The sequence below is a fragment of the Acyrthosiphon pisum genome, chromosome X (genome assembly GCF_005508785.2).
Source record: "Acyrthosiphon pisum isolate AL4f chromosome X, pea_aphid_22Mar2018_4r6ur, whole genome shotgun sequence".
NCBI classification, from domain to species: Eukaryota; Metazoa; Arthropoda; class Insecta; order Hemiptera; family Aphididae; genus Acyrthosiphon; species Acyrthosiphon pisum.
Genome location: NC_042493.1, coordinates 74,880,267 through 74,894,826, shown reverse-complemented (window position 1 = coordinate 74,894,826; position 14,560 = coordinate 74,880,267). Strand labels below are relative to the sequence as shown.

General features: G+C 31.3%; 1 protein-coding gene across 5 annotated transcripts in view; it reads left to right on the top strand.

The window, feature by feature from the left end:
- Positions 1-14,560, top strand: part of LOC100164650 (protein suppressor 2 of zeste) — a 68,782-nt gene extending 54,222 nt beyond the window's left edge. For all 5 annotated transcript variants that reach the window (XM_029489170.1, XM_029489167.1, XM_029489160.1 and 2 more), the window contains 2 exons: positions 1,342-2,347; positions 14,330-14,560. In XM_029489170.1, coding sequence (XP_029345030.1) covers positions 1,361-2,347; positions 14,330-14,479 — 1,137 coding nt within the window. In that variant the 5' untranslated portion in view covers positions 1,342-1,360 and the 3' untranslated portion in view covers positions 14,480-14,560. The remainder of the gene's footprint in view (positions 1-1,341; positions 2,348-14,329) is intronic.

Here is a 14,560-nt window from a genome sequence, read left to right as displayed (position 1 = left end):
TTACGCATTGTAGGTTTTTTAACAAACCCAAACACATAATAAAATAATTTGTTTTAAACTTTTAAATATATCAAAAAAAAGAAAAATCTTAGCACTATAAAATATCGACATAGGTACCGTAAATGGGATAACTTTGATAATTTTTTTCTGTTTTACGACAATTTTACTTTTTATTTTATGAATAACTTCTGTAGTATTAACGATAAAACTTTCAAAATTAAATACAAGTTACAGCTAGTTATGATCAATATTTTAGCGTTTACATTTTTAAATTTCTGATGTTTTCTTTTGACATATCAATCTTTTTAATATGCTATCAAAGTTACACAAGGTAGTGGGAAACTTTGATACCTATATTTCTTAATGTGATATCAAAGTAACCCCATTTTATGAAAAAAAATTAAATCATCATGGTACTCTGGTGAATAAAAATATAAGTGAATCAAAGTACCTAGTTTAAAACGTTTATATTTTTCAACGGAGTAAACTCAAAATCTATAAAACCCGAGTTCTGCTAAAAGCTTTTAACGCATTAGTGAATATTATAGACAATAGATGAAGGAAAAAATATAATATTTATTTTTCAGACTCGCCGCCGCTGTTGTCATCGAGAACAGACAATCGAAATTGAGTTTGTTGGTTTTTATTAGAGCGGCGACGGCGAGGGTATTATATTTATAGTGTCTGCACAAAATAACACGATATAGGTAGGTAGTTTAACCGCGTCACGTCCATAACTAAACGATGAAATTACATCGATCGAATTTGTTGATCGACCATTAACAGCATTACACGTATGCGGTTGACACCAATTTATTGTGTTGGGTTTACAACTATTATAGTTATGAGACTGCGCATGTGGATAGTTTTCAGTGGCGTTTAGTTTAGATTGGGCTATAATAATAAAAGTAACGACTGCTTCTGGCAGAAAATGTATTTTCATATATAACGCTTAATAGAGTTGTAGTCTAAAGTATCCATTTAAAATTTATAAAAAAAATTGTAGTTATATATCTACATAACATAATAATGTGTATCAAAATTATAGCGTTTAATTTTTATTATAATATAATCACGACGTTCGATATTATTATTTCATGTAATATCCAAAACTTGTTTTCTAAAATGTATTATTCTCGACGATATTGAGACAAACAAAAAAAAATGTTTACTAAAATGTTTAAAATTCTAATCCATTTATATGTCTGATTAAGCTTTTACGAAAACGTTCAAAAAAATTGCATAATAATAATATTATAATAACAATGTAATAAAAAAAATAATTAACCGCATAATTAATATAGTACATACTATAATATTAAAATTACATTTCACACACAGGTGTAATGAAGCACGGCGCATGTCCGAAGGTGGTCTCGTCATGTCTTCATGCGCGGCTGCCAACTTCAACAACAACAACAACAACAACACCACAAACACAAACAACAACAACCACAACGGCGGCAGCAGGACGACGGCCGCTGTGCCCAGGCGCAAGTTCAGCTTCCCGGCGGTGTTGCAATCGCACAGCCTGCAATCTGAACTGGGCGGCATCGACTTCGGCGGTGGGCCGTCGCTCACTGTGGCCACGGCCCGCCGGCGGTTCAGCAACGTCAGCGACGTCGTGTCCAGGAAACTGTCGCACACCATCGGTTGGCGGACGGCCGTGCCGACGGAGCAGATCGCGCGGCAGGGCAAGGCGCTGTGTGTGCAGTACGTCCGGTGGAAGCTGAAGCGGGCTGGCGCGTACACGAAAAAATGCGCTGCTGCGTTGCGTGCGGCCAGCGCGGCCGCTAACCCCGCGGCTTCGGTGGACGGAAACGCCAGTGGCGGAAGTGGTGGCTACTTCATACCGCCATTACAGGCGATGGCGGCTGCGACCGATCACATCGATAGTGTGCGTCGCGACGTGTTCCCAGCCGTGCTCCGGGTCGGGCTCCAGTTGGAGCGGCTCGACCCGAAACTGTACGCGGCCGGAACCGTGGCCACTGACACTGCGGCCACCACTGCTGCGTCCACGGCCGGTACTGCAGGCAACCCATCGGCAGCCGCGGCGATGACCGGCCCGGCTGCTCCGCCTCAGCGCCTGTTCCAGAGGCACCGGCCCGCGTACAGGAGAAACACGGCCGCGGCTTCTGTCGTCCTGGTGTCCGTATCCCGGGAACTGTTCCGGGCCGGCGCCCAGGTCACGTGGGCTAAAGTCGTGTCGCTTGTGTGCGTGGCCGCCGGGCTTGCTGTCGACTGCGCGCGCCGCGGCCGTGCCGATCAGCTGCCCGACCTGATCGAGGCCGTCGGCGAAGTAATCGAGGACGATCTGGCCGCTTGGATACATTACAACGGCGGATGGGTTAGTAAAATTTAAACATTTGAACGAGTCCAGAATTCCATCGAATAAAAAATCCACATCCATAAGCCCCGTATATCCCAAAGATAATAATTGTAATCTTCCCTACAAATTTCCGGTCTAACGAACATTTCAGAGAATTTGAATAATAGTCATATAGCATCTAGAAGTAAAATATCGCATTAAACCTAGTTTACTATAGAACTTGAACTAATCTCTATTCACATCATATAATATAATGTGTACTATTCACTATAATATTATAATGTTATGTATACTAATAACAGTAATAAGTACCTACAATTTTGAGGTAAAGATTAACTATTAATAGCTGCGCGGATGTCAGCGCTATATTTTGTTTTCTCTCCCCGATCGACGCAACATGGCAAATTTGCGTTCAGCATAGCCAACCTTGTGCGCAGTCTTGTAAAGTATTCGAATAAATGTATTCGAATAAAAGTATTTGAATACATTTTTTGTATTCGAATTCTATTTTAAATAATTTTTTTAAGAAGTATTCAAATACGTATTCTGAATACTTTTATTTGTATTTTTTTATTCTTTAAAAAAATACTTTTTCCTATCCATAAAAATAGTTTTAAATTTGTGACAAGACATAGTATAAATCATGAACATTAATTTTATTCTTTGAACGAAACATAATATTGGCCCATGCCGATTATTTTTATAAACACCAATGTGTTGTATCCCGTATCATATATGTGGTCAAAATGTATAAATAACTTTTGATTACGAAGTATTTTTAATTATTAATTAATAAATGTTAATAACCACAACCATTCAAAAACTGACAAAAACTAGTATTATTCGAATACTTTTTAGTTGTGTGCAAAATATAACAATTTAAAAAACCCACGAACCTCGGTTTAAAATTTACATATCGTAAAAAATCCAACGTATATATAAACATTACAAACACAGATAATGTAATTACCATCATGTTAAAAACAGGCTAGTGAAAATGTTTTCTCCACACACTTTTTTATATCTCCCTTTTACCCCCTCCCAAACCCATCACCAAAGGTCACCACATTTTGTCAGGATTGCTTGTAAATAAATTTGATTAATAAATTGATTACATATAGGTATAATACACTTGCTACCTAGGTGGAAGCGTAATAGTTCTAATAATATAACAGTATACCAAAAACCGTAAAAATGTGTTTTCATACGTATATAAGCGAGCAATAGGTATCGTCAATTAGAAAAGAATCATATTATCAACTTACAGAAAGCAGCAACAGTCATGACATTTAAAATTATAATATTATTTATAATATAATTATAATTATTAAATTATATATATTATATATTATATTAACATATTATTGCATTCGCTCAGACTACGTGTGTATAGTATTTTTGTTTTCTTTCGACGTTCCCATTCTGCCGTGTAGTGTACCTAGGTACAAATGTATAATATGATAAATAATAAATAACTAAGTGTTTTCATAAAAAATATGTCCCGATTTGTTTTCGAGACGTCATTATGCGAGCCTATTGAGATCAACGCTGCCGGTGGCCTAACCTTCATAGGTATATTTCGCTGATAGTAATAGTGTTTGGCCTGTAGTTACACGTTAAGCGTGTCATTTTAAATGGGTCATTCATGGATTTTTCGTATTGTTTAAGCCGATTCCTGCGTGAAAACGGAATTTGACTAATATGATATTCATGGTTCATTTTTTCAAAATGGCATGATGTACAGATTCGAGTCAAAATAAAACGTTATCATACTCTGTATGATGTATGTAAATGCGGGAACGTGTACAATGTTGTAGGACCTGCAACACAATGTTTGGGTATTGCACCATAACACCTGTTTTCAAATAATAGCACGTAGATACCAGGTACTTATATCGCAGCTAAATCATTAAATATATAAAAACTGTTATTGTTTTCGGTAATTTACATAACATGGGTCTAAATGGTTTGAATTTTTCAGTAAAACAAAAAAAAATATTTTATGTAATTCTATGCAAATCGTTTTTCATAAGCTTCATTAGGTACATTAGGTACAGGTACAATCATTTATATTTGAATTACGACGCACTAAATAGTATAAAATACATGGTTGATATGTACAGGTTATTGCATATGGTCTCCGGTTGTTATCATCAGATACATAATGGCTGCATAAAGGGGCATCACAAATATTAATATTGTTCTTATCATGAAAAATAGCTGGCTTCCTTTAAGCTACCATTTTTCATCAAATATTTGATTGAAAAGAGGTATATATGCAATAACCTTGTATATTTTAACCATGATAAAATATAAATTCTACTCGTCAGATTTAAACAGCAGATAATTTTGTAAGTACAGACATTTTAGAGTAAGAAATCGTTATTAAGCTAATGCAAAAAATTATAACAAGCTTCTTTTTTTCTATTATATGAATCGTAAGAAATAAATAAAAAAGTTCCGTTCTTTTCTCTTGGACCGTGGTATTCTTTTCTCGTGATTACCCACTTCAAGTAAATAAATTGTGCATAATAATGTACCCAATCTAATATTATGATTAATAATTATTAATTAGGTATATACTTAATACTTGTTAACTCTATTTTATTTTTAACTATATAATATATCAATATAATACACACTATTGCAAAATATTAAAACAGGAATTTCCTAAAAAAAAGTATAATAGTAGGTAATACATGGGTTACATATTATTAATAATAAATAATAATAGTTGGTTGTAAACGATAATATGAACAATGTAGAATATAACATAATACATTTAACCAGCATATTACTTACATCCATAGGACCGAGATAATTTATATTAAATAGGACAAAAATAAATAGCCCAGTTAAAAACTATAAAATTTCAAAATAAATCGTAATATATAATATCTAATTATATAGTATAATGAAATCTAAAATATAACTTTCCATCTTTATAAGATGGTAAAGACATTTTGAAAAGAACAACCATACAGGTACTTATAATTTATAAAATATACATGATCTATAATATATTTTTTTTTTTTGATCTTGATCCCGCCTACTATGGCCATTATAGCTATTGTAGGGTTTATGGACTATGGTTGGTAGGGTTGGCATGGTAAGGTTGTTACGGTTGTTATGGTAGGTAAGCAACACGTATGTGTGGCAAGGTTTATGCTACTACGAACTCGGGTGGTCATCCATCAGGGAACTAGTAACAGCGGACGTTACTTACTCTCAGTCATATTGCGTGACAGATAGCCACAATCATTAAACTATATGGTGACAAAAGGTACATGTAAATTCCACCCGAAAAAAATTATAATTAATAAACAAATCCTACCTATAAGTAAGAAGTTCTTATTACTTAATAAAGTTTAAAAGCTTAAAGTTAGTTTTTTAGTAATTTTCAATAAAAACTATTTATGTTCTACAGTCTGTAGTTTTGAATATTTATTTATTTGTTTATATATTTGAACGGGCGTACCCATAACCCATAGGCGCAGACCTTGTTAGCAGGAGGGACAGTCATAATAATATAACAAATAAAATATAATAGGTTTAAATAGAATACATTCATTACTTACTGTTAATATACAAATTGGTGAATATGTCATATTATTCATATTAATAATGACATGAGTCTTAAACATAGCTTAATCATTATAAGTATTTAAATAAATTTATATTAGACATATTAAGAAATATAATTAACACAACCAAGTGAACCACATAATTATAATATGTCATATATAATTAATAAGACTGTAAAAATAGTAATGATTTATAACCAATCCTAATGATAAAGACGAGTCAAAAATATATATTCATCTAAAATTCTAATATAAAAATTAAAAACCAATCCAAATATAATTTTTTTTTATCAAAACCCCCAAAATAATGAGCCACGGTCTCTACATAATCATCCAAAGATATTTCATTATTCTTATATTTTATAATTATATTTTGCGTACAGTACAGCCATGTCGTATAGTCACGGACCGCCTGGTTTAAAAATATTCATTTTTTACGGGCGGAATTTACCAAATCCATTTTTGTATCAGTATATTTTTGCGGGAAGAATTTACATGTAGCTTTTTTTACGTGAATATTTTCCCGAGCAGAATTTGCCACAGACCAAATTGTTACCTGATCACTTTGGGCGCAATTTACGATCGCCCAATTAAATGTGTACGATGTGTTGATATATTTGATATTTCGTCAGAAATAAATAGTTTAGTCATAATATATATATTATAAAACACACAAAACAATTTAAATGGATTTTAGGATCACTGTTTTTTATACGTTTCATTCATTTTTATAACCTAGTTCATGTTAGTTGCAGTCATAAACTATGATACCTATTAACAGCTATTACCATAGGCGGCACTTGGCTCTAATTTTTTTGGGGCGGGGGCGAAAATTAATCACAATTTATTCACCTATTTATAATGATAAGATTGCCCTCTCAAAATTGTTTTTGGTGGTTGCAACTACCCCTCGCGACCATCATCCCCCTTATCAAATTCCGCCTATGGCTACTATGGTTACTAAAGTAGCTACTATCAGATTTACGCGCCAATACAAATTGATAATCAGCTTTTAAACTTCTAAATAGTAGATGGTCTATGGGTCTATGCATAATTTATAAGTTGTATTTAAAATTTATTGCATTATAGAAATTATTTGTTTTTTTTATCTGAACAAGATGGCAAGTATCACCTACGAGTAAATATTGTACTTTAAAACAATAGTGTGTTCATATTTTCTACCAATTTCATGAAAACCGCAAAAACCATCTTTAGATTATTGCTTCTCACGAACAATTCTCTTGTTATCTTATAATCCTCCATGCGGCCCTGAACCGAACTCTTTGCTATGTCAACTTTAATAATATATCCATCAATCATCCTATATATATTGTCATTATAATCGTAATAGGTAAAGCCGGCGTTATAATCTTCTCGAATAAAAATCTTTTTTTTGTTTGGACATCAGAATCTGAACTACGACGAATTATACCTAATTTGTTTTATAACAAGTCGGAAGTCTTAACTTATAAGCCGTACATAACTATTAAAATAGCATTATGGTATTAGCTTTGTACAAATGTTCTACGAAATGCAACATTACACAGATGTTAAAACTGTTTCCAGTCCGAATATTAATACCTAAATAATTGTTACAGTATAATATGTTCAACTTGCACAGTAACATCAGCATGTCTAATTCGCGATAACTATATACCATATATAGGCACATAAATATTAATAACATATTAATTCGCACTTGTACAAAAAAAATATAATTTAAGTACCCGTATTATATTATAACTATTAGTACCTATATAATTTGTAATATTATTACTATACATAATAATATATAATATGATATGCATACGCCCGGGTACCTACTTCCGGGAGAAAATTAATCGACGGCATTGGACAACACGAGTGTACCCGTGCCATATAGGTATGCACTAGCTATGCAGATTGTTTAGGTATACTACCTACCGCCATAAAACCACTGACTAATGATACTGATCTCTTTATTATTATTATTATTCTTTATTACCATTATTAATTATTATTACCGATGATTACAATATTTATAAAAGAACATACTAGGTACCTTACACACTGCGACTGTTAGTCGTATTTATTATAGTACATTATTTTTTACCAGTCCTGTAAAGTATTTAAGTAAAAGTATTTGAGTAAAAGTATTCAAATACTTTTTTAAGTATTGAATAACTTTTTAAATACTTTCAGCATGAAGTATTTTGAATAGTATTTTAAATACTTTTTGGTATTGAATACTTTGGTTTTTTATTTCGAACATTTTATTTTTATTCGAAATAATTGGTTGGAAAAATATTATTGTCAACTACAATAATATAATAATAGTTTTATTTAATATTCTGTATTTCTGTGTTAGCCGAAGCCCAAAGGTTTGTGAAAACCAGATTTCGAAAAAAAATGTTATTGAATATCAATATTCCCTTTAAAACCATATTAGTTAACTATTAGATTACCTACTACCTATGTGTTTATATTACGATAATATTAGAAACCCACTTTAAAAACCAAATACTTTTTCAAAGTATTTGAGTAGTATTTAAAATACTATACAATTAAAGTATTTGAGTAGTATCTTAAATACTTAAAAAAAAATGTATTTGAGTATTTACTCAAGTACTTTTTAAAAGTATTCTTTACAGGACTGTTTTTTACATACACATTACATATACTATTTTACTGTCTATATAGAGTTGTTAGTTAGGTACTTAAAAAATTACAACTTATAGATATGTACACCGTACACCTGTCACCCGATACATTTTCCGAGCGTGATTCATCAATCGTTTATAAGCCTGCACCTAAAAATGAAAATATTACATTTCAAATATCTCAGACAGTCAGTTGACTTGAATTTTGTTGATAGTTAGTACACTCATTACCTATACAAACCGTTGTTACAAAATATGAAATATATAGATTATATAAGTATTTAGATGTTAAGTTTTTGTTTAGCAAAGTGGTATTAAAGACTAAAATATATTCGCCCCCCCCCCTTCTCATGGAATTGACCTGAAGTCAACGTTAAATACTTCAACCTATTAACCTATCTGAATGGCATGTTTCTGTTATTATAGCAGCTATACCTATGTTTATATAAGTTGAAACTTTAGAACTTAAATCTACCTACCGGCTACCTTTATTATTTTCATTTAAGAAGTTCAAATTATTTCATTGCATCTATATATTTATATCGATACTTTTACAGTGAAACCTCCTAACGAATACCTCCAAATAGTTTTTTATGAACAAACTTTAAACTAAACCCTCTAAATAACAAATAAAATTTTACTGACTGCGTGTTTAAAGTTATCACTGTAGGTATATATTGCAGTATTGCATCTAAACCGGCAGGTAATATAAGAATAACTACTACATTAGTCCTATCGGCAGAAAAACTACTGATTTATTTTCTGATGAAGTTATACGAAACCACTACCTCTATTATAACTATATTTTTAGGATAAAACTAAACAATTCCTTAATAGCCATTTTCAAATACTCAAAAATAATATAATAGACCATCAGAATATTTCCGTAGCAGCAAGTAACATAAATAATAAGTCGTTTCGTTCGGCCGGCACGAACTTTGGCCCCACCACTAGCTCTAAGTACGGGGAACCCCAAAATTTTTTTTTCCATTTTTGTGCGAAAATCTTAATGCGTAAAATGTAAAAGTAACAACATTATCTACCTATGTAGGTACACTAAAACGATTTTTTAATATTTTTTCCTAAAAATCAGTTATAAAGTTGTAAAATATTATGAGAATATAAGAAAAAAAAAGGAAGGAAAGTGGGGGTCACTCTGCTGTACAGTAGGTTACAAGTGGGTCACTGTATAATGGATGGTATTAAATTTGAATTCAATGATAAAATATCATTGTATAAAAAAAACAATTCTAAGCGGAGACGGTATGTTAGTCTGGGTATAAGACATATTATATACTTATCTATGGTATTAAAAAAAAATAATTGATCCAAAGTAGGTACCATATCCATGTCTTGTGGCCTATGCTCTGTGGGTAGCATCACACCGTTGACACTTATACTTCCGTACTTTGTGGTTATAACATATTAAAATATTTATATGACACATGGTTATAGCTTATGACAATATATGTCAAGATATAATCACCGTATGCTCGTAATTTCTCAGCTACTATATATCACTGTATTATAAATCTAAAAATCTAAAAATGTGTACCTAATTAAAAATTAAAAATCATTTTGGGAAGATTGTCAACCCCCAACCTGCCTGACCACAACTAGGCGCGCCACTCTCTAATAATTAATGATGGACAACAATTTCGATAATTTGATACGATATCGATATCGTGACAAATTTTCGAAATCAATATTGTTATATCGCGAACTAGTTTTTTTCGCTTATCTTATATTAGTTAAGTAAAGCAAATTTTTGATATTTATATTAATTATTAATTTTAATAAGTACTGAGTAGATAATATTTAAAATGTGTATTTTCGATATTTTCGATACGATATCAATGTCGTACAACATAATATGGTATCGAGATATAATATCGGAAAAATCGGACCGATATCGATACATAAAATTATATCGTTGCCCATCATTACAGTAATAATTAGGGCTCGGGACTTATTGAATTTGCATATTTTTATTAAATAGTCCAATAAATTAATAAGTAAGACAGAAATTTGTTTCAAGTTGTAACGAATTTAAATATATCAAAGAAAAATTGCATATTTTTGCATATTTTGAGGTTTTAATGAAAACACGCATTTTTTCACAATAAACATTTTTTTTATCCATATAACATGCTATATTTTAAGTACGAAGTATAATATTTCTTATAATAGTTAATAAGAGTTTTCTGTGCACTATCGAAACCAATTAATATCGATAAATATCATATAAAGATAAGATATTTGAAGAGAACTTTCTGGTTTTTTTTTAAAAATAGTTTCCTATACACGGCTCGTCATTACTCTGCTAGCTATATTGCCCACATATCAGTCTCGTATTTTGCAGTCTCGTGTGCACGCCGTACGATCGTAATATTTTATTTTTATTTTTGTTGTAAATTTCATTACATTTTGAATTTAATTTCGTTTCGCAACAAAAATTCCTAAGCAAATAACGAGAGTTTTAGTTAAAAAATATATTGCAGAATTTGGTTCAGATGTTTTTTCAGCAGACCAAAATGTATTGTTTTGTAATTTTTGTGAAACAAAAGTGAGCGTGGATAAAAGGTTTATTGTCACCCAACATCTTAAGACGGAAAAACATAAGCGGGCAGCTAAGAGCGTGGAAAATTTTACAAGTTAAATACTTACAAAACCATTTATAACAGATGCTACAAAAAAGTCTAGATTCAATCACGATCTGTGTAAGGCTTTGTTGACAGCCAATATACGATATACCTTTGAATAAATTATCCAATCCATGTTTTAAAGTCCATTAATGTCAACCAAATGTCCATTATTACTAATAATATATGTATTACTATTGATTTTATTTATCATATTATAATTATAAAACCTGCAATGTTATTGCTGAAGTAAATTTAAATGCATTATTCGAACAACAGATTACATTTAAATACAGATAAATGTATGAAAACATCCTTCCATCACAAACGCTCATTAACACTATTTTATTATAATTTGGTTGACTCTAGAATCAATGTGGTGAACAAAATTAGGGATCAAATTGATAATTGATAAAATCCAAAGAAGTTTTATTAAAATGATTGCCTTTATACTAAATTGATGTGGTTTACCTCTTGCCGAAGTTAAGAACAAAATATGTAAAATATCCCCTCTAGGTAGAAGGCGTGATTACTTCGACGTTTATTTTTATATAAAATATTGAATGGGATAGTTGACACCTGAGCTTTGAGTCTTATTGGCCTTAGAGCCCTCTCAGTCAATACTAGATTTCCTACTTTATATTGCACCAGGCCAGTGGCGTATCTACGGGGGGATATGAGGGTCATATCCCGACGAAATTTTGTACACAATACAACATATTGTGTTTTATATATATGTTGTATTGTGTACAACATTTTATCTCCATATAATAATTTGAATATAATATCTGTACACTGAATGTCTATTGAAAATGATATATCCCCTTGAAAAAATTCTAGATACGCTACTGCACCGGGTAACCGAAATTTGGTTCTCCATCAGTGGAATTTTACATTATTGTAACGATAATCTATCTGGCTGATTTATTTTCCTTGATAATCGTAAGTAGGAAAACTATTACTTTATTTTTAGTTTATGCTATTATATTACTAGTTTTAAGTTGTTCAAATAATGTTACTTCCAACTTATATAATATTATACTGTACCTGCTCTCTGCCTTCGCATGCGCTATTATCAACAAATAAAATTAAACAAGAATGAAAATTATACAATTGTGCAGTGGCGTGCCCAGCGGGTAGGCCTGATAGGCCCGGGCCTGCCCTGTGTTTTTTTTTGTATTACGAAATGATACGAAATGAAATCAATTTGAAACAAAGATTATTTATTTATTACACACTTTTATATCAAGCGTGAATAATTGTGGCCACAGTTCCTACTGTTTATCGGACGATGACTAAAAATTATAAATAATAGACAATATTGCCGAAATGATTGTTATTAATTAAACGTTCGTCACTGACTGTTCTCCGCCGACAATTGTCAAGAATTTGATGATTTTCATATGAGATAATGAATATGAATTATAAATATTATTTTTGGTGCCTATTAATAATTTATTACGGTGTGTCGGTGTGTATTGTGTAAACGTATAGTGAGTGACAGAGTCGATCGAGATAATCGTTTTGTCTGTGTACAGTATTTAGAATAACCTAAATATATTTTTCTTTTATAAAACTGCTTAAAATTTGACTACCTACTAATTAAATTAAAATAAAATAAACAGCCAGTTTTATAAACCTATTCTGAAATCCACAAGGGCATTGAACGATGATCATAGTACTTACAACAGATCAACCTCAATTGAACATTTTTAAATTAAATGTTACTTCAAATTCTAACGAGTCTTCAACTTTTCTAGCTTAAAAGTGCTTGATATTAGCTTAAATAGTGATGTACAACCTATTAATTTTCCACGTCGTCAAATTTATGACAAGAACATAGTTTTTAAAGTTTATGGTACAAAGTATATCCTTGGATTGAAAAATCGATGACTTCAATTCACTAACTATATTTTAATAATAATTATATTTTTATATATATAATTATATTTTATGTAAGTGTAGGTAGGTACTTATAATTACAAAAAACTATTGTTTCATTTGTATTCACTTTTAATATATTTGAAATATTATTAACAAGTCAAACAGAAGGAATAAATTATGTTATATTAGACATATTATATGATCATTTTTTCTAATTAAATTTAAGAATGTTATAAAAAGTTTTTGAAAAATAATGTGTACCTATATAAATTAAAACAATTATGACCGGGCCTGTCCTACATTTTTATACTGGGCACGCCTCTGCAATTGTGCACATGCAAATAATATTAAATAGGTAAAACGATTATATTAATTGTACGGACGTGTTTTTTACAACAATGTCTACGTTCTGTAATGTCGATGTTTCTCCGAACTACTCGCTGATGAAAATGGAATACATTGGAACAATCAAGATCAATGTTTGTCATATACTATACCTACGTACTGTACGCACGTGAAAAATTACATTTTCCTACCGTAATCGTCGTTTTTCTTTTTAATAATATTGTGTACATTATAATATCAATTTTAAACTGTTTAGTTTCTAAAAAATATTTCAAATAGTTGGTATTGAGTTAAACAATTTCTAAAAAAGTGTTTGAATAATTGAAGGGGCTTGCTGGGAAATTTGCCTCCTGACTTTTCGGAAATTTTAGTAGGTATATTATGACAAATTACAAATTATAGATACCTATAGTAAATTGAAATTTGTTAAAAAAAAAGGTTAGTTATAAAAAATTCCTGTTAACAGTTAGGTAATATTATATTTCATGAATTAATATGTACTAACAAATTTACCCCCCCCCCCCCTTCCCTCTCCCAAAAAAATTCTGAAGCCACATCTGGTAGCTGTCATTATATTTTTTTAAGCTACTACTGGGTAGGTACTATCCCACCTAAGGATTTAAATAAGTATAAGTTTATGTCAAGATTTGAGGATTAAACGATAATAAACGAGGTTTCCAGGTATTATAATATTTATACTGATTACTGATGTAGTGATGTATTTTGCACCATTTGCAGCACATCCTCCTCCTTTCTACCTCTCCCGCAACACTATTATACCAAACTATACCTATCTATTTTTCCACAATCACACCATAGCACCATATGCAACAGTTACAATAAGTGTGTGCTTCTATAATTAAAAATAATAACGCGGAGACGTGTCATGGTTTTAATTTATTTCAGATGGGGCTCCAGTCGTACTGCAAACCGGTGGTCGTCAACATCGAAAATCCTGTGTCCACTCAAATCTTGTATCTAGTGTCATTGCTCATAGTCGTCATATTTTTCTTGTTGTTGTTGAGGTGGTTCGACTTCATATCCGTTTTCCGATAAACCTACCACGGCAGATGACATCCAACAATTATATTATATAAATATATTTTATTACTACAATATACGTTATATATATATATA